This window comes from Myotis yumanensis, unplaced genomic scaffold (genome assembly GCF_028538775.1).
Source record: "Myotis yumanensis isolate MYYU_CA2020_CCGP unplaced genomic scaffold, mMyoYum1.0.hap1 SCAF_1, whole genome shotgun sequence".
Classification (NCBI taxonomy): domain Eukaryota; kingdom Metazoa; phylum Chordata; class Mammalia; order Chiroptera; family Vespertilionidae; genus Myotis; species Myotis yumanensis.
This window is the reverse complement of record NW_027223752.1, coordinates 140,982,849-141,007,432: the sequence shown is the minus strand read 5'-3', so window position 1 is coordinate 141,007,432 and position 24,584 is coordinate 140,982,849. Positions and strand designations below refer to the sequence as shown.

Below are 24,584 nucleotides of genomic sequence, written 5' to 3'. Positions count from 1 at the left end.
GCAGGTCTTAAAGGTTAAAACATAGATTGGTTGCTAAATGAAAGTTTCAGTTTAGTCTAGGAAAGGAAATTTGGAGGTGTCAGTGAATAATATGTGAAAGTACGGATGGTATGAATGTCCAAGACCATTGCTAGTACATGCCTCCTAGTGGTTACTTTAAAGGAGGTTCAGTATTAAGAAGAAATGATAAAATTAGAATATCATTTTTCAATAACTGCTAAAATAATGGATCTGGACAATCATTATCAATGATGGCTAATATCACAGACAAGAGAGACAGTGAGAAATTATGTACTCCCTAGAGAAGTACACAACACAGCCTGTGAATTAGCCTGGAACGTGAATCTGTATGATCAAGCCCCTAGAACTATCAATTTACAGGAATTATAGGGGATAGAAGAATATAATAAATGACATGTGGGTATTTGATTAGTACAACCCAGATTCAGGTAACTCTACAGGACAAACCACTTTGTTTCTTCAACAGAAAAATTATAAGAGGGAGGGAGTGAGGGGAAACCTATCTATACTAATAAAAGGGTAATATGCTAATTAGACCAGGAGACCTTCTGGACGTCCTTCTGGACAAAGCCATGGTGGCAGGGCCGAGGCAGAGGCGGTTAGGGGCAATCAGGCCAGCAGGGGAGGGCAGTTGTGGGTGATCAGGCCAGCAGGGGGGGCAGTTGGGGGCGAGCAGGCCAGCAGGGGGCCATTTTGGGGTGAGCAGGCCAACAGGAGGGGCAGTTGGAGGTGAGCAGGCTGGCAAGGGGGAGCAGTTGGGGGCAAGCAGGCTGGCAGGCAGAGTGGTTAGGGACAATCAGGCAGGCAGGCAGGTGAGTGGTTAGAAGCCAGCAGTCCCGGATTGCGAGAGGGATGTCTGACTGCCGGTTTGGATCGGGCCTAAACCGGCAGTTGGACATCCCCTGAGGGGTCCCAGATTGGAGAGGGTGCAGGCTGGGCTGAGGAACACCCCCCTCCCGTGCACGAATTTCATGCACCGGGCCATTAGTACATTGAAAGAGGCATAAAAGACATAGCAACTAGTCCTGGCCAGATGGCTCAGTTGATTGGAGCATGTCCTGTACACTAAAAAGTTGAGGGTTCAGTTTCTGGTTAGGGAACACACCTAGGCTGCAGGTTCGATCTCTAGTTGGGGTACATATGGGAGGCAACTAATCGAAGTTTCTCTTTCCCTTCCTCTCTCTCTAAAAAAATCAATGGAAACATATCCTCTGGTGAAGATTAAAAAAAAAAATTCATAGCAACTATGTATGATTTTTATTTCAATCATGATGTAAAAATTTATGAGACAATTGAGGAAATTTGTATCCTGACTATTTTGTGATTTAAGAAGTTATTGTTTATTTTAAAAAATGGGATAGTGGGATAGTGGTAGCCCTGGCTTGGTGGCTCAGTTGGTTGGGGCACCCAGTAAACCAGAAGATTTCAGGTTTGATCTCCAGTTGGGGTACATCGATGTTTCTCTCTCTCTCTCTCTCCTCCCTCCCTCTCTCTCAAATCAATAAAATCAATATCCTTGAGTGAGGATTAAAAATGGGATAATGGTATTATGGTTATGTTGGTTAAAAACAATGCTCTTAGAGATGCATAGTAAGCATTTATGAATTATAGGATGTATGATTTGATTCGAAATAATGAGGGGAGAGTGATGGTGGGGAGAGAAATGAATAGAGGTTTGGATGAAACAAGGTACACAGACAGTGGTTTGAAGGTGGGCAATGGGCACATTATACCATTCTCTATATCTTTGTATATGTTTGAAATTGTTTGTAATAAAAATTTAAAAAGCAGTGTTTAATTTTTTTTAAAGGAGATATAGATAATCAGGTTTTCAAGGAGCAGGTGATCTCCAAGAAATCTCAGGAGAGAAAGAAGCATGAGAAGACAGCTGGAGGAAAGCTCCCCTCTCTATAGGGTTTTTCGGGGTCATTGTAGCCATACTGGCATGAGAACAAGGCCCTGTGTTTAGCAAGTGATGGCATATATCTCCTGTTACAGCACTGTTCTGTTGTCTCCACTTACTAATTTAGTTCCTTGAGGTAAGAACTATCCTGTTTACCTCTAATTCCCCAGCATCCAGCACACTATCTGGCTCAGCAATAAATGTTGAACCTAAAGACGAATGAATAAACAGATGAAGTAAGCAAGTAAGCAAGGAACCTTCTACAAATGGAATACATGTTTATATTTTCCCAAGAGAGTATTTTATCAAAGACTGAATGTATCCATTTGGGTTAGTGTTTGGGTAATCAATAGCTCTGGCATATTAAAAAAAAACACACAAATTTTAAGAAAAGAATTTCTAAGTGCAGAAGCTATAATAGTTTTTGGAATACTTTTGGTTTTATTACACTTTCTAAACTGATGGATGTAAGAAGTCCAAAATTAGGTAAAGGTAGGGCACTTAGGAGAGATTGTGATGGTAGGACTTAAGGAGAGAGCACGAATTAGTTCAGATTAGGTCCTAGCATAATCTGAAAAACAGATGAGAGGTTAGCAGATGGTTCAGTGGCCCTTTCTAACCCCACAGTGTTAATTTCCTTTATTTTAAACAGGTGTGTTATCATACTATACTAGTTGGTACAATACTGCCACCTATAGAGCAACAGTAAAACTTGTTATAATGTTATAATGCATGGATTTTCATATCATGCTATTTAAAGTAGGTTTTCCTGAATATGTATGGTAAGAGATTGACAAATTAGTTTTTACTTATGTAGACACTTTGTGTGATTAAAAATAAGCATGAAAAGTTTAATTTCACAGAAAAGTTTTCCATATGCATCACAGTAATTTACATTTAGGCTGAATAAGTCTAGTGAAAGTGTGCATTCATCAGTCACTGTGAGTAAACAAATACACACTCTTGCGGCGTGGCTTAGTGCCCGTGGGAGCATAGGCTGACATGCGTTAAACCTGCTGTGGAAAGTCACACCACAGGACAACAGAACCAATTACCATGTGCAATTTGATGTAATCACGTGCTAATCATTCGCTGAACATTGTCTTCCCGGTGTTAAATTGTATGAGTTGTTTGTATATTGTGGAAATTAATTCCTTATCAGATGTGTCATTGGCAAATATGTCTTCCATATTTTGGGTTTCCTTTTCATTTTGATGGTTTCTTTTGCTATGCAGATGCTTTTTAGCTTGATGTATTCCCATTTGTTTATTTTTTCCTTTGTTTCTCTTGCCCTAGGAGATGTATGAGTGAAAATTCTGCTATGTGAGACATCTAAGATTTTACTGCCTATGTTTTCTTCTAGGATTTTTATTACACTTACATTTGAGTCTTTTATCCATTTTGAGTTTAGTCTTTGTGCATGGTGTAAGTTGGTGGTCTAGTTTCATTTTTTTTTGCATGTATGTGTCCAATTTTCCCAACACCATTTATGCAGAGACTGTCTTTACTCCATCGTGTGCTCTTGCCTCCTTCGTCAAATATTAATTGAACATATTGGCATGGGTCGAATTCTGGGGTCTCTGTTCTGTTGCATTGATCTACCGTATATGCCTATTCTCGCATCAGTACCAGGCTCTTTTTATTACAGTGGCTTTATAGTATACAGTGGGGCCTTGACTTACGAGTGTCCCGACTAATGAGTTTTTCGAGATACGAGCTGTCTCTCGGCCGATTTTTTGCTTTGAGTTGCAAGCTAAAATTCGGGTTACGAGCCAGCTTCAGATACCCCACCGCAAGTTGGCGCAGCGAATGTCTCAGTGAACGCCACAACATCAGCCCAGCATCACGTGTCTCACTCATTCACTTTTGATTTGACATACGAGTAATTTGAGTTACGAGCTCTGAACGAATTAAACTCGTAAGTCAAGGCCCCACTGTAGTTTGATGTCTGATATTGTGATCCCTCCAACTTTGTTCTTTCTCAAGATTGCTGAGGCTATTCAGAGTCTTTTTTGATTCCATATACCTTTTTGGAATATTTGTTCTAGATCTGTGAAATATGCTGTTGGTATTTTAATGGTATTGAGTTGAATGCATAGATTGTTTTTGGTATTATGATATTTTAATGACATTAATTCTTCCAATACATGAACAAGGTATATGTTTCCACTTATTTGTATCTTCCTCTATTTCCTTTTTCAGAGTCCTATAGTTTTTTGAGTATAGGTCTCTTACCTCCTGGGTTAAGTTTGTTCCCAGGTATCTTATTATTTCGTTGCAGTGGTAAATTGTATTTTTTTTTTTTTTAGTTTCTCTTTCTGACAGTTCATTATTGGTGTATAAAAATGCCATTGATTTCTGGATATTAATTTTGTATCCTGACACTTTGCCAAATTCATTTATTAAATCTAGTAGTTTTTTGTTTGGTGGAGTCTTTAGGATTTTCTATGTATAATATCATGTCATCTGCAAATAATGACCGTTTTACTCTTGCCTTTCTGATTTGGATGCCTTTTATTTTTCCTTCTTGTCTGATTGTTGGGGCTAGGACTTCCAGTACTATGTGGAATAAGAATGGTGAAAGCGGACATGCCTGTTTTGTTCCTGATCTTAAAGGAAACGTTTTTAATTTTTGCCCATTGAGTATGATATTGGCTGAAGGCTTGCAATATATGGCTTTTTTTATGTTGAGGTATGACCGCTCTATTCCCACTTTGCTGAGAGTTTTTATCATAAATGGGTGTTGACTTTGTTGAATGCTTTTTCTGCATCTATTGATATGATCATGTGATTTTTTTATCCTTCATTTGGTTTATGTGATGTATCATGTTTATTGATTTGTGAATATTGTACCAGCCTTGCATCTCCAGAATAAATTCCACTTGGTCATGGTGTATGATCTTTTTAATGTATTGCTAGATCTGATTTGTTAATATTTGGTTGAGGATTTTAGCATCTATGTTCATCAGGGATATTGGCCTGTTATTTTCTTTCTTTGTAGTACAGTATCTTTATCTAGTTTTGGAATTAGGATAATGCTGGCCTTGTCAAAAGAACTTAAATTCCCTCCTCTTGAATTTTTTGGAATAGTTTGAGGAAGATAGGTGTTAGTTCTCCTTTGAATGTTTGGTAAAACTTGCTGGTGAAGCCATCTGAACCAAGACTTTTGTTTGCTGGGGGTGTTTTGATTACTGCTTCAATTTCATTAGTTGTCATTGGCCTATTGTGGTTTTCAGATTCTTCCTCATCGAGTTTTGGAAGATTGTGTGTTTCTAGGAATTTGTCCACTTGATCCAGGTTGTCCAGTTTGTTGGCATATGATTGTTCATAGTATTTTCTGAAAAAATCTTGTATTTCTGTGATGTCAGTTGTTACTTCTGATTTTATTGACTTGGATCTTTTCTATTTGTTTCTGTTTTTTCTTTATTGATTAAGGTATTACAAATGTGTCCTTATTCCCCCATTGTCCCCCCATCCCCCCAGATCTGCCCTCACCCTCACCCCCTGTTGTCTGCGTCCATCGCTTATGCTTATATGCATGCATACAAGTCCTTTGGTTGATCTCTCCCCCTTACCCCCACCCTCCCATACCTTTCCTCTGAAGTTTGAGCATCTGATTGATGCTTCTCTGTCTCTAGATCTGTTTTTGTTCCTCGGTTTATGTTGTTCATTATATTACATAAATGATTGAGATCATGTGATATTTATCTTTCTCTGACTGACTTATTTCACTTAGCATAATGCTCTTCAGTTCCAGCCATGCTGTTGCAAATGGTAAGAACGCCTTCTTTTTTTACAGCAGCATAGTATTCCATTGTGTAGATGTGCCAAAGTTTTTTTAATCCACTCATCTGATGGGCACTTAGGCTGATTCCAAATCTTTGCTATGGTAAATTGTGCTGCTATGAACATAGGGAGGCATATATCCTTTCTAATTGGTGTTTCTAGTTTCTTGGGATATATTCCTAGAAGTGGGATAAGCCTGGCTAAATGTGGCTCATTACTCAATCTTGTTTATATTTTCAAAGAACAAGCTCTTGGTTTCATTGATCTTTTGTATTATTATTATTTTTTTTAGTCTGTATGTCATTTATCTCCACTCTGATCTTTATAATTTCTTCTATTTACTCTGGGATTTTCTTGTTATTGTCTTTCTGATTCTTTTAGATTTAGGGTTAGATCATTCATTTGAGCTTTTCCTTGTTTCTTGAGGTAGGCTTATAATGCTATAAACTTCCCTCTCAGGACTGCTTTTGCTGTGTCCCATAGATTTGGGGTTGTTGTGTGACACAACGATTGTTTTTATTTAATGAAAATTATAAAAATATTAATTGATTCTTATTAATGACTTTACTTATAATTATATGTAGTTATGTATTATGTATTTGTATAAAGTACATATTTACACAGCTTTCTACCTTAATTAGCTATATGATTACTAAATGCTTTATAATAAGTTCATTTTTGCTAATAAACCTGATTTTTTTCTTGTCAGTTTATCTGGTGGAACCAAAGATACAGCGGACATTGTTTGACATTTGTACGTAGTTGGTTGCAAATATGTTCTGTTCATCCCCTTGAAGAGTTCATGTGAAAGTAATATTTGTTATTTCTTCCTCAGGTTTTAAAAACAGAATAACAAATTGAGAGCATAAGACATACATGTTATTATTATTTGAATTATGGCATTCTATATAGGAAGATTAGTTGTATTCATTTTAACAACACTTTATAAAATACTTTCATTTTCTCTAGGTGGTTGGTTCTAGCTATTACCATGGTGCGTTTTTATATGGAAAAAGGAACACACAAAGGTTTATATAAAAGTATTCAGAAGACACTTAAATTTTTCCAGACATTTGCCTTGCTTGAGGTAAGTTTTCAATGATTCTATTTTTTGTCATTGTAATATTTATTTGAAAATATATTTGTTGAGCAAAAGCAATTTTGCTGATTACATACCACTTACAGATTCATTTAAAACCAATGTCAACTAGGATTTATTTTATGTTGTATGGTACTGACTTGTGATTTTTTTTTATTTGCTTACAGATAGTCCACTGTTTAATTGGTGAGTTTTTTATTTAATTTTTATATTTGGTATAAATTACCTTGAAGACAATGGTTGACTTGTTTTTTTCTTTAAGGAATTGTACCTACTTCTGTGCTTGTGGCTGGGGTCCAAGTCAGTTCCAGAATCTTTATGGTGTGGCTCATTACTCATAGCATAAAACCAGTAAGTGACATGAACATGTTCTCTACTTGAGCCTGCAAGACAGCTCTTTTATTAATAGGAATCTAAAATATTAGTACTGGTATATTTCAGGAAGCAGAATCATTGAACAAAAGAAAGCTTGGGTTTCGATTTAAGTGTTTGTCCATTGACTCAACGAATTAGTAGAATAACTTTGAAACACAAGCACAACCAAATATTAGCATTTTATATTCATAATATACTCTCCTCTGGTGTGTTTCAGTTTTTAAAATTAATATTACTATTCTGTCAAATGCTTAACTGAAAATTTTCTACTGAAGTTATGTATATTGTCTTTGTTTATGTAATTTGAACTTGTCAATGTAAACCATTTATTTTTCCTCATTTAGCATTGAGTGTTGTAGCAACACACATAAAAAGTAAATGTAGTTCTGGAGATATGAACAAATGTCAAAGACAAAAAGTTAGAAGGGTTAAGGAACTTAGGGAAAATAAGCATGTTATATATTGAGGCATGACAGGAGAGAGACCCGGATCTAGTTAATGGCTTAAACCCTTTTAGACAAACAAACACGTGCTTACTATGTCAAGACATTGGGCCTTTTAAACCCATGACAAACATTTCCCAGATGGGCCCTTCTGACCTTCTTGACAGCCTCTGGAGTCTCCTGTCTACTTGAGGACAGATCTCTGGCCTCCTTTCCATTCCTCAGATGCCTTTCTCTACTTGGGATGATACTTAACCTCCCTTCCATTGCCCGCAGGACTCACTGTCCCCCCCTCCCCCCTGTCTGCATGGGGACAGATTGTTGACCTTCTGCCCTTTTATTACTCTACACTCCAGCCCTCTTGACCAGTATCTTTCACTCAACTTACTCCATCCATCTGGTCCCTAACCAATGACTGCCATATAGAGAGCAATGAGTGCGTGCCACATGGAGAGCCAGACTTTTAATTCAGATTGCCTTGTAGTTTAAAAGCAGGGGTCGGACATTAACAGAATAAAAGAGAGACTATTCTGGACAGGGAATGAATATAACAGCTGGGCCAGGACCACAAAGAGTCTGAAGACTGAGGAAGAAGAAAGAAAAGACAGGGTGGCCAACATTAACTGGAGAAAAGAATTTGAAGACAAGTAAAGGTGGCTAGTCCCCAAAGAGAAAAAAGATCCATCTGCTTGCTCCTTTTTTTTTATCCTCCAGAGGATCTCTACCTTAATAGTACTATTTAATTTTGTCTAACTCTTTAATTAATTCAACATTTATTGAGTGCATTCTATATACCTGGCACTGTGTTAATTTCTGGATTTACAATGAATAAGGCAGTCGCAGCCAACGCGCTGGGGATCTGGCTATTAGTAATGCAAAGAGAGTTTCAGACTCAGAGCCTGTGATTGGGATAGATACAGGTACTAGACAAGTTGTTGCACAAATAATTTTTTCATTATATTAACGTTAGTGCTTTGAACCAAGAGACCAGCATGCATGGCAATATACTTCGGGACTTAGCCTGACCTAGGGAGTGAAGGAAGGCTCCCTGAGGAAAGAATGTATAAATTGAGTATTGATAGGGATACAAGAGTCAGACAGACAAATTTTAGTACAAAATTGGCAAGTGTTATAATACAGATATGAACAAAATACTGTGAGAATAAGGAAAGTGAGCAAATAACTGCTCAGGGTGAAAGGAATTGTTTGGGAAAAGTTTTTCAAAGGATGTGATATTTTAGCTGGATCTTAAAATATGAGATGAGAAAGGGTTTTCTATGGGATTAGCATTCTAGTTAGAGGGAATAGCATGTGTTAAGGCATAAGTGTTCAGAGCATGTTCTGGAAAGAATACAAAGTTTAGTGTCATCAGAGAGAGGTGTTGGGGCTTTGGGGTGGGAGTTTGGGGTGGGGTTGGATCAAGTGTTTGCAGATGAAGTTAGAGAGATTTCTGAGCTCAGATTATAAAGAACTTTGAACTTCATGCTCAGGTGGTAGGATTGTATCCTTTCCTCTTAAATAGTGAGACTCAAATCACAGGACTAGCTGCCTCCAATTTTGTTTTTGTTTGCTTCTTTGTTTTACTTTTTTTTTTTTTTTTAATATATTTTATTGATTTTTCTACAGAGAGGAAGGGAGAGAGATAGAGAGTTAGAAACATCGATGAGAGAGGAACATCGATCAGCTGCCTCCTGCACATCTCCCACTGGGGATGTGCCCGCAACCCAGGTACATGCCCTTGACCGGAATTGAACCTGGGACCTTTCAGTCAGCAGGCCGACGCTCTATCCACTGAGCCAAACCGGTTTCGGCTCTTTGTTTTGCTTTTAAGAGAAAACTTTCACCAATGAAGAGAATAAAGCAGTGGCGAGATTTGTCAGGAGGCTGTCCCGATAGTCTGGATGAGAGATGACAAGGCCCTGGTAGCAGGGACAAAGATGAGTGGGCAGATTCAAGAGTTCGTGCTACAGTGGAATGGGTCTGATTTGATGACTAACAGAAAGCCGGGGGGTTAGATTGTTCCCATGCTGTTTTGAGGGGGCGATGTTGCCCTGGGTTAGCTGAGTTACTGGCTGGAGTGGATTGTGAGAGAGAATCCAGTACAAATGTGGCCATTCCTGTGCTGAGGATACACTGAAGTTGTGCGTTTATAATGAATTACGTAGTGGTGACTGCATTAGTTTTCTGTATCACATCTGTCTAACCCTACCATTCCATTATAATAAAAGACACACCGTAAATAATTAAGATACAATATCTTCGTGGAGATAAAAGCTCAAGCTCCAACAACACTGTGGATTTCTCTGTGATTCTGCAGATCCAGAATGAGGAGAGTGTGGTGCTGTTTCTGGTCGCGTGGACTGTGACAGAGATTACTCGCTATTCCTTCTACACATTCAGTCTCCTCAACCACTTGCCATACTTCATTAAGTGGGCCAGGTGGCGATGCCTTGTAGTTTAGTTTCTCACAGTCCTGTGCATGCGTATTTTGTTGCTGAGCTAACACCAGAGAATTAAAATTTGTGTTTCAGCCCTGTAATGCCGGGGTGCTGTTGTTCTGCATACTTAGCAAAACATTATAAGCTGCATTCAAAAGGCTTAAATTAATGATCAGAGAGAAATAATCTATACTTTTAGGAAATCAATATAAGACAAATTATATTAGTACCCTTAACCTCTAAACTGGTCATTCGTTTTTCTTTAAAAGTAAAATATACGTTTTGGAAATTATATTGGATAAACAGTGTGCCAAAGACATGGCATTTTGTCTGATTGATTTAAATTATTTTAATATTCAATGTAGTAGCCACAATTTTTAGTATCTTATACATACAATGTCAATTTTTTATATGTATAAAATACTAAGCGACAGACATTTAAAAAAATCACACTTAGTTGAAATTGTATTATTTGGACTCGGAACAAAATTTATATTTCAAAGGTTCTATCCTAAAACAGTAATTTTTAAAGCAAAAGATTTTTTTTTTCTTTTTAAAGGTTGAATTCTTTGAGCAGCTGATATTTTACAAAATTATTATAAAAACCAGATTGTTCTTTGGAGAACAAACCGCAAAGCATAGGTTTGTTCATTTCATTTTCTGTTGTACTTCTAGTGGCAATCACATCAATAACAACTTAATGTGCTCTGCGCCAACTGCACAGTTGAAATGCAGGCATGAGCACAACAAAATCCCTGCCCACTCAAGATGGAGGAGGCAAATAATGATCCCACTGACAGCTCTGGGAAATGCCAGGCGGTAAGAAGTTCAACGAGGCACAGGATAAGAGATGTGCACCTCGTGTACGTCTGTTCCGTGTGGGTGGGATAAAAGGGTTTCACAGTATTTCCATTTCTTTACATTTGTCTGTTAAACTACAGAAGTAATATGTTTTCTTTGTAAAAGGCTCCAATAGCACAGAAGTTTGTAGAATAAACACAGAAAGTTTCTCTTTGCACTCTTACCTGACCCACTCCCTACCCCTTGGAGGGAAAAAGTGTGGCCTTTACCCATCCAGACTTTTTCATATTATCAAAAATGTGAACACAGTGTGAGTTTTAAAAAACATGAATAGGATGACATTATACTTGCTTTTTGTTTATATGTTGGAGATCTTTCTTTTTTCTAAATCACTATAGGTATATTTAGATTTAGCTCTTTAACTCTTTAATATCCCATGGTATTAAGGACCCAGTTTTGTATTGCTAGAATTTAGATCATTTTCAATTTTCAAATGTTATAAATACAGCATCTCAAATAATGCTATATCCATATTTCTGATGTTTTTTAAAGCTCTGATATTTATACTCATACATTCCTAACTTGTTTGAAGGTAATCTGTAAGCTGGTGTCAGGTTTGTTTTGGATAATCACTATTGTGTTATATAATTTTTTAAACTTTTAAAAATATTTTATAGTTATTTTTCAACATTTTTGGCTTACCATTTTGTATGTAATAAAATTCTTTGAAATTATAATTTTAGCTTAAACATACTGCCTGTCTTAAGAAAGTTGAATTACCATTTATATGTGTTTGGTTGGTTTTTATTCCTGTTGTATCTGAATAAAACACACTCACTTTCGGTGATTGGGCCCCTCATAATGTTGGCGGTTTGGAAGCCGTACTCTAATACAGAATGCTTCTTAGTGCCATTTTGCATGACCTCAGTCTTTCCGTCCTCTAACGCCTTTAAAAATATAAATTCATGATATAGTCTTTTTAAATTTGCTGTTATTTATAACATTTGTGGAAGATAGTGGTCTTGAATGCTTTGTGTGTTTGCCTTTGGGGATGCATTTGCATGTTTTGAATTTCTGGAAAAGTTCACAATTCTGCCATAGCATTTAAAATTTGCTCTTCAGAAATCCTTTGTCAATTGCCTTGATGTTAAATAAGGTACTGTAAAATCTTTCAAATTTGAAATGCACATGTTAGCATAATACATCATGTCAGTTCATTATAATTATCATATTTTGTGTCAAAAATTGTAAAGATCCAAACTGTCTATATATATATATATTTGCCAACCCCCTTAAGGAACCTAAAATCGTATTTGTACTTATGTTCAAATATTGAAGATATTGTTCTCAAATAAAGCTTCACTTTAGAAATGCCTTTTTATTTATAACTAGTTAGCCTACTGTGACAGTTTGAATACAACTTGAACCTATTTGTGTTATAAGTATTCTTAGAAAGTCCACCAAACAGATCATTGTATATCGTTGTTTTCATTTTAATTTCCAGTTTAACTTAAAAAATACATTCCCTTCAAAAATTTTTAGGTGAAAATTAGGAATCTTTAAGGAACATTATATCTTTTTCTGAATGGTAGTTAAATCATACTGCCATCAGAACTTAGAGAGTGATGATGTAATCTTTTAAAAATACAGATAAAGTCAAATAAATTATATAATTTATTCCCATTTTATTAAAAATAATCACTCTTTAAGGCTTTAAACGAGTTTATCATAGGAGTGATTTTTTTCTATTAAAGAACAATGCTACCAAAAAAAGCTGAGAGTCACATAAAGTTAATAAAAATGACTTAAATAAGTTTTACTTGAAAAAGGAATATAATATGTTCAGTAATATGATTTTAAATTGAGATAGGAAAATGATATTGGAAAAGATTGATTTAAATGATACAAATAACCACACAGACTGGAAAGAAAGCAGGTTAGATATACTGAAGGAAAGGAGGGGGTAAACGGGGACAGGAAAAGGATAATTTTTCTTTCTTTTTTTAAATATATATTTTTATTGATTTCAGAGTGGAAAGGAGAGGGAGAGGGAGATAGAAACATCAGTGATGGGGGAGAATCATTGATTGGCTGCTTCCTGCACGCCTCACACGGGGTATCCAGCCTGCAACCCAATCGCCATGCCAACACTCAGTCGCCATGCCGGCTGGGCCAGTTTTCTTTCTTTACTAGTTAATCTATTTGGGCATATAATTCTGTCCCTGTTGACCATCTTTTATCCTTGTATAACCGGCATCCTATATAATAAAAGCCTAATATGCTAAGTGTCCGGTTGTCCGGTCGTCCAGTCGGCTGTTCAGTCAATCAAAGGGTAATATGCTAATGATATGCTAAGGCTGCTCAACTGCTCACTATGATGTGCACTGACCACCAGGGGGCAGACGCTCCAACTGGTAGGTTAGCTTGCTGCTGGGGTCTGGCCTATCAGCCTGGCCTGCGCCCTCTCGCAATCCGGAACCCCTCGGGGGATGTCGGAGAGTCAGTTTTGGCCAGATCCCACAGGCCAGGCCGGGGGACCCCACTGGTGCACGAATTCCTGCATTGGGCCTTTAGTATAGGAATAAGATTGTCTCTAGGCTTCTGTCATACTGACAAATTTGATACTTATTTATAAACATTTCTTAATGCCAACAAAATGATTAAATAAAATATGGATTCTTTTTCCACCCAAATTTTGACCTTGATTTTCGGCTACATAATGACTGACTTGGAGAAAAACTTTTCTTTAATGCCTTGGGTCCTTGAGGCTGCTGCTGCTGGATACCAGTAGGAACTTGGAGACTGTTGCCCTAACTCCAGCATAAATGATGCCTGTCCTGCTCTATGTCAGGGAATTTGCCACAGTCCACGTAAACGAATTGTGATTTTTGGATTTAGAATAGAACCTTTTTAGTTCTAATTTAAGCAAGCTAAACTATTTTTTTAAAAGATATTTTTTTATTGATTTCAGAGAGGAAGGGAGAGGAAGAGAGAGATAGAAACACCCCCTCCTGGGGATTGGCCCACAACCTAGGCATGTGCCCTGACCAGAAATCTAACCTTGACCTCCTGGTTCATGGGTTGATGCTCAACCACTGAGCCACACTGGCCAGGCTACCTAAACTACAGTATTTATTAATGTAGGAATTCAGGGGACAGCTTGTTTTCCTTGTTTTGTTGTGAAAGTAGTCTTAGACAATTACTGGTTACTGATGTGTTAGGTAATATCAGTTTTCTGAAATATTAATTCTCTTTTAATTAGTAACCACAAAGGGTTTTCCAAATCCCTTCAAATAGGTAATTTCAAGGTTTAGATGTAAAATTAGGATCATAGCTGGTCTTTTAAAGCATAGCATTTGAGTGATAAATGTGTAGCTTCAGGGGAATAAATCAGTCAGTTATGATTCCAGGTGTCAAAGAAGTTACCTTTAAAATACTTTACAAGCTTACATATGCTTTATAAATTAATGCTTACACCCTTTAACCATTTGTATGCCATAAGCATCTATAGATGCAAGCAGCAGACCTTTTTAAATTAAATTCAAAATATTGTGGCAATTAACTGGTCAAAATAGTTTAAAAACTGCATATACATGTAAAAATGTATAGTACTTTAAAGTAAATTGACTACTTTATGATCTTGCTATTTGAAATGGAAACTGCTTTGGGAAAAAAGGATGATAATTAAATTAATAAGCAAATGATTAAAGTAGGAAAAAAACCTTTTTACGTGAAGTTATTATAAATATGTATAGGAAGGAGAATTTTTAAGTTTAAACATAGCAATAGCAAAAGAACCATGATATAAAATTCAATATTTATTCTAGAAAAATAACTTTGAGGTTTTTGTTTTTCCAGATATAATTTTTTTATCATCTTATATCCTGTTGGAGTTGCTGGTGAACTTCTCACGATATACGCTGCCTTACCATATGTGAAGAAAACTGGAATGTTTTCAATAAGACTTCCTAATAAATACAATATCTCTTTTGACTACTATTATTTTCTTCTTATAACCATGGCATCGTATATACCATGTAAGTATGTATTTATTAGTACTTTGATTTAGCATGTGCTATGAAAGTTTTTGGAAAGATATCATAATTGCTAGCTTAATAAGCAAGGAGAAGTAACAGCTTACAAATACATTAAAATTTCTATTCATGGAAATGCTCTAAAACTTGATTGTAGTGATGGTTGCACAGCTGTATAAATTTATTAAACTAAAACTGTACACTTAAAATGGGTGAATTTTATGATATGAAAATGACATTTCAATAAATGTGTATATATAAAAAAACCCCTCTATTCAATCCCACATATATTCATTAATATGAAATAATTGAAGAGCTAGTGAGTTAGAAAAGGCTTTTTCCAAGCTATGAGAAGAAAGGTAAGTAAATTAATTTACAAATGATTACCTTCTCAAAATTACTTAAAAATAAGCTAAGTATGATTTATTTTTTTAAAGAAAAGATAAAGCATGGGTCAGTGAACTATTTGTAAGCATTTAGAGTTATGTATCTGAATAGAAACATTTTATCCTAGAAAATGTCAGGTCATTTTTATCTATTCATTAAGCATATACTTGGAGAAATCATCTAGGAGTACTTTTTAGTCTTATATGTGTTGCTCTATGCTCTGGAAAATAAAGAAGCTACTTTTCTTAAAATATTTTGAGTAACTCAGCCTCCTCTAATTTCTCATCATCTTTCAATAGTTGCAATGAATTAGTGAGACTTTACTTGCTTCATTTAAGTACTAATGATATATGTTTAAGTCAAATTTTGATCGTTATTAGGAGGAAATAATGTAAAGCAAGGTGGTTAGTTACCCTTCTGAATAAAATTAGAGATTGGTGTCAGTGAAGGGAAAGGGAAATAAGAAAAGTTTATAGAATCTAAAGTCTACATTGATGCAGTATGAAATACGTCATCTAAAGGGGATGAACATAAAAACTGGCCAGCACCTGGAGGCCTCCAATTTTTAAAAAAAGATTTTTATTGATTTCAGAGAGGAAGGGAGAGGGAGAGAGGGATAGAAACATCAACAATAAGAGGATCATTGATCGGGTGCCTCCTGCACGCTCCCTACTGGGGATTGAGCCCACAACCCGGGCATGTGCCTTGACCGGGAATTGAACCACGACCTCCTGGTTTATAGATTGACCCTCAACCACTGAGTCACACCAGCCCAGCCAATTTTTAAGCTTTTCAAAAATCAAAATGGACTTTTGTCAGTTAGTGTTTTTATTCCCCTCACTTGTACCATTTCAGCCTGGCTCTCATTAGATTTTCACCAGCGTTGGTTCAGGAGAGCTAAGGAGTAGTACACCTATGACAATTGTTTGTACCCCTGCTTTTCCCGACACCCAGTGAATGGCAGGACACCTTGAGCAGAGCCAGACCTTGCTTCAGTGTCTGTCATATCATAGTTGCAGTTTCAGGGGTTGGGCTCTCATTCCTTTGGACCACTGAGCCATCTGCAAGAAAACCCAGGGCCCAACAGATCACGGTTGAAACCAGCAAACTAATAACTTAAGATCATGTGTTTTCAGGTGTACTGGGAAGCGTAGACCCCATCCTATGCCAGTAGCAGCTTCTCAGTTTATTATGCTGACATTTACCTGAGTGGCTCACTTGCTGGGAGATCAGTCAGCCAGGGCAGTGGTCGGCAAACTGCGGCTCGCGAGCCACATGCGGCTCTTTGGCCCCTTGAGTGTGGCCACGAAGTTTCAATCGCACTGTATGTGCGCGCCCGCACGTCGTATTTTGTGGAAGAGCCACGCTCAAGGGGCCGCAGTTTGCCGACCACTGAGCCAGGGGGATGTTTTCCACTTGATTATTATTAGTAATGATAACTAATGTTGCTTTGCTTACTAAATTCCTTGCTAATTAAAATATTAAGAGTACTTTTTGAGTACTTATTTTAATTTTCAAACGAAGTATTGTTAGTTCTCATTTATCATGAGGACTTTATAGATTAGAGAGGTTAAGTGGATGGATTAAAAGTCACCCAACTAGTAAATAAAGTCAGGATTTGAACTCAAGCTTACACTTAAACTCAGAATGTTAGAGAATCATTTGCAATCACTGGTCAGTTAGCTTTAAGTATATATGACCTGAATATATTTAGACCTCTAGGTATAGTATGATGGTTACATATATTAAGATGAGTAGTACCTACATATTAAAAAGTAAAATCTGTTGTGCATTTTTGCTCCATTTGAGCCGGTCTAAAAATACTTATCTGAAGTTGCTGAAGCTAGATATTCAAAGCTTGTTTTGTCATTAAAGTCATTGGTTTGATTATTCTGTGTTCCATTTTCAGGGATGTTTTTACATTGGTATTGTTGCTAGTTAATATGAATTTGTTCATCTATTAACGCTTACACTGTAATTTAAATCACTGATTCACATTGGCTCAGAATAATTTTCCAAATTTGATAGGGCAGATGACAGTTTGTCTAACTGATCTAATACACGCACATGTACGTGATTGTATAAAACAGACTACCCTTATACCCAGCCAAGAGGGGCCTCTGCTCTGGGCCCTGTTCTGGCTGTCCACTGATCACCTCTCCACCCCTCGCCTTCTAGATCACACTCTGGAAACCCAGGGCCATGGAATTTGCTGCCCACATGGCACTGAGTATACATCTAGGCACCACATAGGCCTCCTCCCCAATCCGTTCTCCTGAGGGTTAACCATGTCGGCAGTGTACACGGCCCTAAAACCCAGAGGTAGCTATGGGCAGCTGTTTGTGAGGGGTATGGATGGGGGTATGAGTTGTGTGGGCTTGCATATCCACACATATATTCACAATACCCCTCGTGGTATAGGACAGCCAATGGAATGAAGAGCAGGGGGCCAGGCGGGCAGCTCTCCTGTGCTGGAATGTTCTGGCACAATATTCCAAATTATAACTAAATTCAAACATGGCCTTCCAGATCATCATGAAAGTATATTTGTCAAGGTAGTATTAAAGTTTGCCATGAGACCTCACAGCTTATGGCATTAAAGTATTTAGGCAGATGGTCTATGGCAGCCGTGGGCAAACTACGGCCCGCGGGCCAGATCCGGCCCGTTTGAAATGAATAAAACTAAAAAAAAAAAAGACCGTACCCTTTTATGTAATGATGTTTACTTTGAATTTATATTAGTTCACACAAACACTCCATCCATGCTTTTGTTCCGGCCCTCCGGTCCAGTTTAAGAACCCATTGTGGCCCTCGAGTCAAAAAGTTTGCCCACCCCTGGTCTATGGCCTCCATTTGTACTCTCACCCAGAGCTCTGTAAATACTAAGGGGTAGCAGGTGGCATCTGATGTGCTTGCTTTCAAACTTTGCCACTTTTAAGAGGTTTCAAGTTTAAATAATATCCAACAATAGCTTATCTTTCTTTTCTTTTTTCAATGAAGTGTTTCCACAACTCTATTTCCACATGTTACGTCAAAGAAGAAAGGTGCTTCATGGAGAGGTGATTGTAGAAAAGGATGATTAAATGACCTCTACAAACAAGGTGCTTTTTCCAGAATAACCAGGATTACTTGAGTCCAAGTTTTAATAACAAGAATAAACAACTTCATGAAATACTACAGATTGTATTATTTCTTCAAATATAACTTGAGACACGTGGTGTTTGCCAGTATTTGTCTTCACACTGTGCCAGGTCCATTTTCTACAAGAACTATGCAAGTATTTATCAACTCCTGGGTAGGCGATCATCATTAAGAAAACAGTCAGTGTATTACTTGCAAAAAAACCCTTTCGTTAGTTTTTTCTTTTAGTTTCACTAAATTGTTTTGCAACGTATGCTCAAAGCTTTAAAAACCAATATTTAGAAATTAGTTTAGTAATTTAACATTATATTTCTACCAGTAATAATTTATGTGATATTTGTAAATGAAAGTAAATACAGAGTTATAATAGCTTATTAATAATGTATTGGTGTTTCTTGAAACCAAGAGCTATTTTTTCAAGTTATAAGGGAGCATTTTGACTAATAACAGTTTTTGGAAGCATGGATATACTTTATTGTCGAGAGACTTTTGATATAAATGTCACAATTGGAAAATATTATTTGAAAATATGTCTGCGCCATTGAAATTACTTACACTACTAAGCAAATTTATTTTTATTTGAAATATCCATTCAAAGACAACCTTTTCAACTCTAAAGATTTTAAAGTATTAGAAACAACATAAGTATATACTTTGCCTCCCTTATTAAAAAATAAAGACATTAGGTCTGATCATAATATTACATTCGGAACTCTGGCTGAGAAAGGCTGCTCTATTCCATGGAATCGTCTAATAAAAATCATGTTATAATAACATTTTTGAGGTACTGAGGTAAGAAGTTTTGGGCTATGTCCTAAAACAGACTCATTTTATCTGAATTGCACTGGAAAGCAAGTCTTATAGTAAAGCTCTCTGTGTGTTTAATAGAATGATACACTGAAAAATACACTTTTATACTGTTTTAATTCTAAAGTAGGTCCTTTAAAAATTTTCCTCCTTCTGTTAAGATATGCTGCTTAGTCAAGTAAACTAACCCAGTTTAGAGAGAACACTAAATATGTGACTTAAAAAGAGAAGGAACTTTTGCCTTCCATAATATATAGGCATAATTTTGGCTTGAAATGTTCTGTTATTGCTTGTGTTTATATCAACATGTAACATTACACTTCAAAATTTTGTTACCACGTCCTTTCCAAATGATTTCACGTGATTTGTAGTTCAGAATAGTTTTGCAAACTCTCATTTTAGATAACTTGAATTTTATAAGGTGCTATTTCTTTTATTACATTATATTGTAATATTTCCTGTGCAGCTGAATGTTTTAATGAGCAATTATGTATTCGGTTACTAATTCTCAAAATGCTGACGTACATTCTCTGCTTACATGGCTTGATCAGTTTTCATTTTGAATTTTTATATGGAAGAGATTTTCAGGGAGATTTTATCTTTGGTAATATAGTATAAAACGTTCACATATTTATCTTGTTAGATTCCTGTCTTATGAAAAATACTTCAAATCCTTTTCCTGAAATTTGTATTAATTCAACTCATGCTTCCTTTGAGCAACTGTACTACTCTTTTTACCCCCCCCCCCCCTTAAGTTGTGGAATATCTTGAAGTAGAAATTGTGATTAACTTTAATTAGAAATGAAAATGCCCCTCGTGCACTGTTGGTGGGAATGCAGATTGGTGGAGCCACTGTGGAAAACAGTATGGAGTTACCTCAAAAATTAAAAATGGAACTGCCTTATGACCCAGCAATTCCACTTTTGGAAATATATCTGAAGAAACCCAAAAACACTAATTCGAAAGACTTTATGCACCTCTATGTTCATTGCAATATTATTTACAATAGCCAAGATTTGGAAGCAGCTAAGTGCCCATCAGTAGATGAGTGGATAAAAAAGTCGTGGTATATTCACACAATGGAATACTACTTGGCCGTAAAAAAGAAGGAAATCTTACCTTTTGTGACAGCATGGATAGACCTAGAGAGTAATAAACGAAATAAGCCGGTCAGAGAAAGACAAGTGCCATATGATTTCACTTATATATGGAATCTAACAAATAAAATAAACTAACAAACAGAAACAGACTAACAGCTATCAGAGGGGTAGGGGTTGGGAGGCTGGGTGAAAAAGGTGAAAGGATTAAGCAAAAAAAACCCCAAACATGCGCGCACACACACACACACACACACACCCCAGTATGGTGATTACCAGAGGGAAAAGGGGTGGAGGGAGGTAGAAGAGGGTGAAGGGGGGATAAATGGTAATGGAAGGAGACTTGACTTTGGGTGGTGAGCACACAATTCAATATACAGGTGATGTATATAGAGTTTTACACCTGAATAAATGCCACCCTAATAAACAAAAAAAATTAAAAACTAAAAGTACAAACTCACAGAGATCAGGACATATCTTACACTAAATATGTATGCCCACACTGCAGTATGTGTAAAAGGTATTCGATAAATTCATATGGAATGATAAAAATGCATCAAACTCTTCAGTGTCCTATGGTAATATACTCAAAGCATGCATAAATACTAGTATGCATAGCTTCAGTTTATCTTCAGTATCTCCTATTTCAACTAATTCTAAACCATTCTGTGTAGAAAATAAAGTGCTTAAATGGTACTTTGATTTAAAGAAGAGAAAGTATTTGAAAGCCCTTTGCACATGTTTCCTGTGGACTGTACCTTTTTTTGGATTGCTTCTGAAGTCACCATAAGTGTTGAGTCAGGGCTTGAATCAAGTAGAACGTGAATTCGGTCCTGTAGACATGTGTCAACAAATTTTAATACTAGCAACTTTCTATTGGCTTGGTGACATTCCTTCTAATTCTGGTTTTATTTTATTTTATTTTTTTTCTTATATGCTTTTTTATTTTTTTTATTTTTTTAATTTTTTTATTGCTTAAAGCATTACAAAGGGTATTACATATGATTCTGGTTTTAAAATTTTAATAACTTTATAGCTTGATGTATTATATAATATATACAATGTCTTATTTTTCATGGTCTTAATTTGATATTAATACAGCAACATCTCTGCTAGGTTATAGCTTCATAAAAACAGCATGTCAAAATAAATATTTAAAACTTCATTTTCACCAAAAGCTTTTGTGACTTGATTTCTGTTGATTTTAAGAAACATTATTTTTGCATCTTTAGATTCATAAGCATCTAATTATCATTCAACTCTTATTGTTTCTAATGATATATTGCAAATGATATGAAATTATGTAATAATACTTTTTCCCCTGCCACAAATATTTATTTTGTGCCCACTGTGTGTCAAATATTGTTGTAGGGAATTACCATCTTCCTCCTGTTATACCTTTCTCTGCTCAAATCTTTGACATATTTACCAGGTTAAATTGGTTAGGAAATCACATTGCAAAATAATTATCTCTGCTTTAACAAAATATAGTGCATTGGTAATCTGATGGTTGCAAGGTTCTTTGTTATTTATATATGTATAAGTGTGTCAGAGCACCACTAAATAGATAGCATTCTGGTTTAAAACTACGTTCAAACAAACTAAAAACAATCATTGAATATAATTGATAAAATAGCCCGGCCAGATTGGCTCAGTGGTTGAGCATCGGCTATGAACCAGGAGTTCACGGTTCAATTCCTGGTCAGGGCACATGCCTGGGTTGCAGGCTGGATCCCCAGTGTGGGGCATACAGGAGGCAGCCAATCAATGATTCTCTCTCATCATTGATGTTTCTATCTCTCTCCCTTCCTCTCTGAAATCAATAAAAATATACTTTTAAAAAGATAAAAAAATTATTGTCATCATTTAAAAATAACTATAAAAAGCAGCATTTAAAATATTTTGTAAATGAATGTGCAAAAGGTAGAGGATTTTTATTTAACATATGTAGATCTGGAATATACATATAATTGATAGGATAAAAATATGAGTAACACAGTTATGAAAGCATTAAATGGAATTGAAAGTACAATTTCTTCATATTTTTAGGCTAAATTTATAAAACATCTTAAATAGATAATTCAAAACAGCTTAAATATATAACCTAAAAGTTTTAGCTTTTTTTTTTTTAGTGTTCTTGTAACAACTTTTAAAAATATATTTATCACCTGGCCAGCGTGGCCCAGTGGTTGAGCTTCAACCTATGTACCAGGAGGTCTCGGTTTGATTCCTGGTGAGGGCACATGCCTGGATTATGGGTTCAATCCCCAATGAGGGGCATGCAGGAGGCAGCCAGTCAATGATTCTCTCATCATTTATGTTTCTATCTCTCCCTCTGCCTTTTTCTCTGAAATTAATAAAAATATATTTTCAAAAAACATCTTTATCAATTTTTTAGAAGTATTTTTTCATTGATTTCAGAGGAGAGGGGGAGAGGGATAGAACCATAGATTGGCTGCCTCTTGCACGTCCCCTACTGGGGATTGAGCCCGAAACCAGGTATGTGCCCTGGCGAGGAATTAAACCAGTGACCTCCCGGTGCATGGGACGACAACCAAGCAACAGAGCTAGACAGGCCAGGCCACTTTTCTATTTGAAACCTACAGAAATGCTGCAAAAATGTAGGAAGCCTTCACTTGAATTCCCCACAGGTTAACATTTTGTTTGATTTGCTGTTGTTTTCTCTCCATAAGTATTTATAATATTTTGTGAATCATTTGAGAGAAGTTGAAAACATTAACCCCTAATTGCTTCAGGGCATATTTCCTAAGAATAAGGACATTTTCTAACATAGCCACAGTACAGTGATCGAAATCAGGAAATTAATATTGATAGAATCCCTTTAAGCCACAGGCTTTGTTTGAATCTCATCAGCATGATGTTCTGAGCACGTGTATGTTCTGGGACCAGGTCCAATCCAGGTCAGGCATTACATTCAGTTTTCATCTCCTTTAGCCTGGAGCTGATCCTTGCTGTTTTCTTCGTGTTTCATGACTGACATTTCAACAGAACCAGGCAGGTGTTTTATAGAAAGTCCCTCCATTCAGATTTGTTTGATGTCTCATCATTAGATTTAATTCACTCCTGAGCAGGAATTTGATTTGTTCCACTTACTAATGATACTAATTTTGATGTTTTAGGGTTTGTGTTTTTTAATATTTTTTAAAAATATTTTTGTTGCAGAGCAACACATAGATATCTTGCAAGTAGAAGGCCTTTTGGCCTAATTCATTGGAGTTTGACTTTGACATATGGCACTGGGATTTTTATTTTTTACCTGAATATGCCTGTGCTCTGATACCTGAAAATGAATGTCTTTTTAAATCCTTTTACACATGCAATTTGCAGGCATATTATTAACTTACCTTTATATTGGTTTTTATGCTGCTGGATTATAAAACTCTGTGTAATTAATACACTTTGGTTTTGCTTTATAATTCATAACTACAGCATTCTGTTCTACATTATTATATACCCTTATCATAGTATTCTGCTTTACTAAAAAGATATATTGCATGATTGAAATTCCTGTCAAAATACATTTCTTGATTGATAATGGTGTGTTAGCCCTATAAATACATATGTTAATTTGTTTTTATTGATTTTTAGATAGAGAAAGGGAGAGAGAGAGAGAAACATTGATTGGCTGCCTCCTGCCTACTGGAGATCAAGCCAGCAACCTGGGCATGTCCCCTGACTGAGAGTCAAACCAGTGACCTCTTGATGCTCAATCCACTGAGCCACACCAGCTGGGCCTTACCCCTATATTTTTATATGCAATTTGTAATTTTATATGCAATTTGTACAATTTGAAAATTAAAAATTATTCTTAAATCCACTTAACACTTTGTGGTTTTAGGGTACACTGAGGATAATGACTGTACAACAATTATTTTCAGACTGCAGCTTTTATGAGTCATCTGAGGACCCAGAGTCCCTCCCTTAGGGATTTTGCATCAGTGGCTGTGGGGCTGTGAACTCCTCATCTTTGGCAAGGTGCTGGGCAGTTCTGATGCAGGCAGCTTAGTCGTTTCCCTTTGAGAAACACTGCAATAGTGAAATATCAGGGTGGAGGGACATGAATTTTTCCAAATCCCATATTCAATGTACATACAGAACTGAAAAAAAAATCAGCATAGTTTTAAGTTTATAAAAATGAAAAACTTGGTATTTACAAATATGAAGTAGTAAGACATTTTGTATGTGTTTTTATAGCCAAACAATTGATCTGTTCATTCACTTAAGTAATGTA

At 36.3% G+C, this 24,584-nt stretch overlaps 1 protein-coding gene across 2 annotated transcripts in view; it reads left to right on the top strand.

The window, feature by feature from the left end:
• The window catches only part of HACD1 (3-hydroxyacyl-CoA dehydratase 1), a 29,897-nt gene extending 8,487 nt beyond the window's left edge, over positions 1–21,410 (top strand). The window contains exons 2-8 of one of the 2 annotated variants that reach the window (XM_070408064.1): positions 6,680–6,797; positions 6,977–6,995; positions 7,072–7,160; positions 9,945–10,066; positions 10,741–10,884; positions 14,725–14,903; positions 18,288–21,410. In XM_070408064.1, coding sequence (XP_070264165.1) covers positions 6,680–6,797; positions 6,977–6,995; positions 7,072–7,160; positions 9,945–10,066; positions 10,741–10,884; positions 14,725–14,903; positions 18,288–18,370 — 754 coding nt within the window. In that variant the 3' untranslated portion in view covers positions 18,371–21,410. The remainder of the gene's footprint in view (positions 1–6,679; positions 6,798–6,976; positions 6,996–7,071; positions 7,161–9,944; positions 10,067–10,740; positions 10,885–14,724; positions 14,904–18,287) is intronic. The other variant, XM_070408067.1, reaches the window with a different exon arrangement.
• The last annotated feature ends 3,174 nt before the right edge of the window (positions 21,411–24,584 follow it).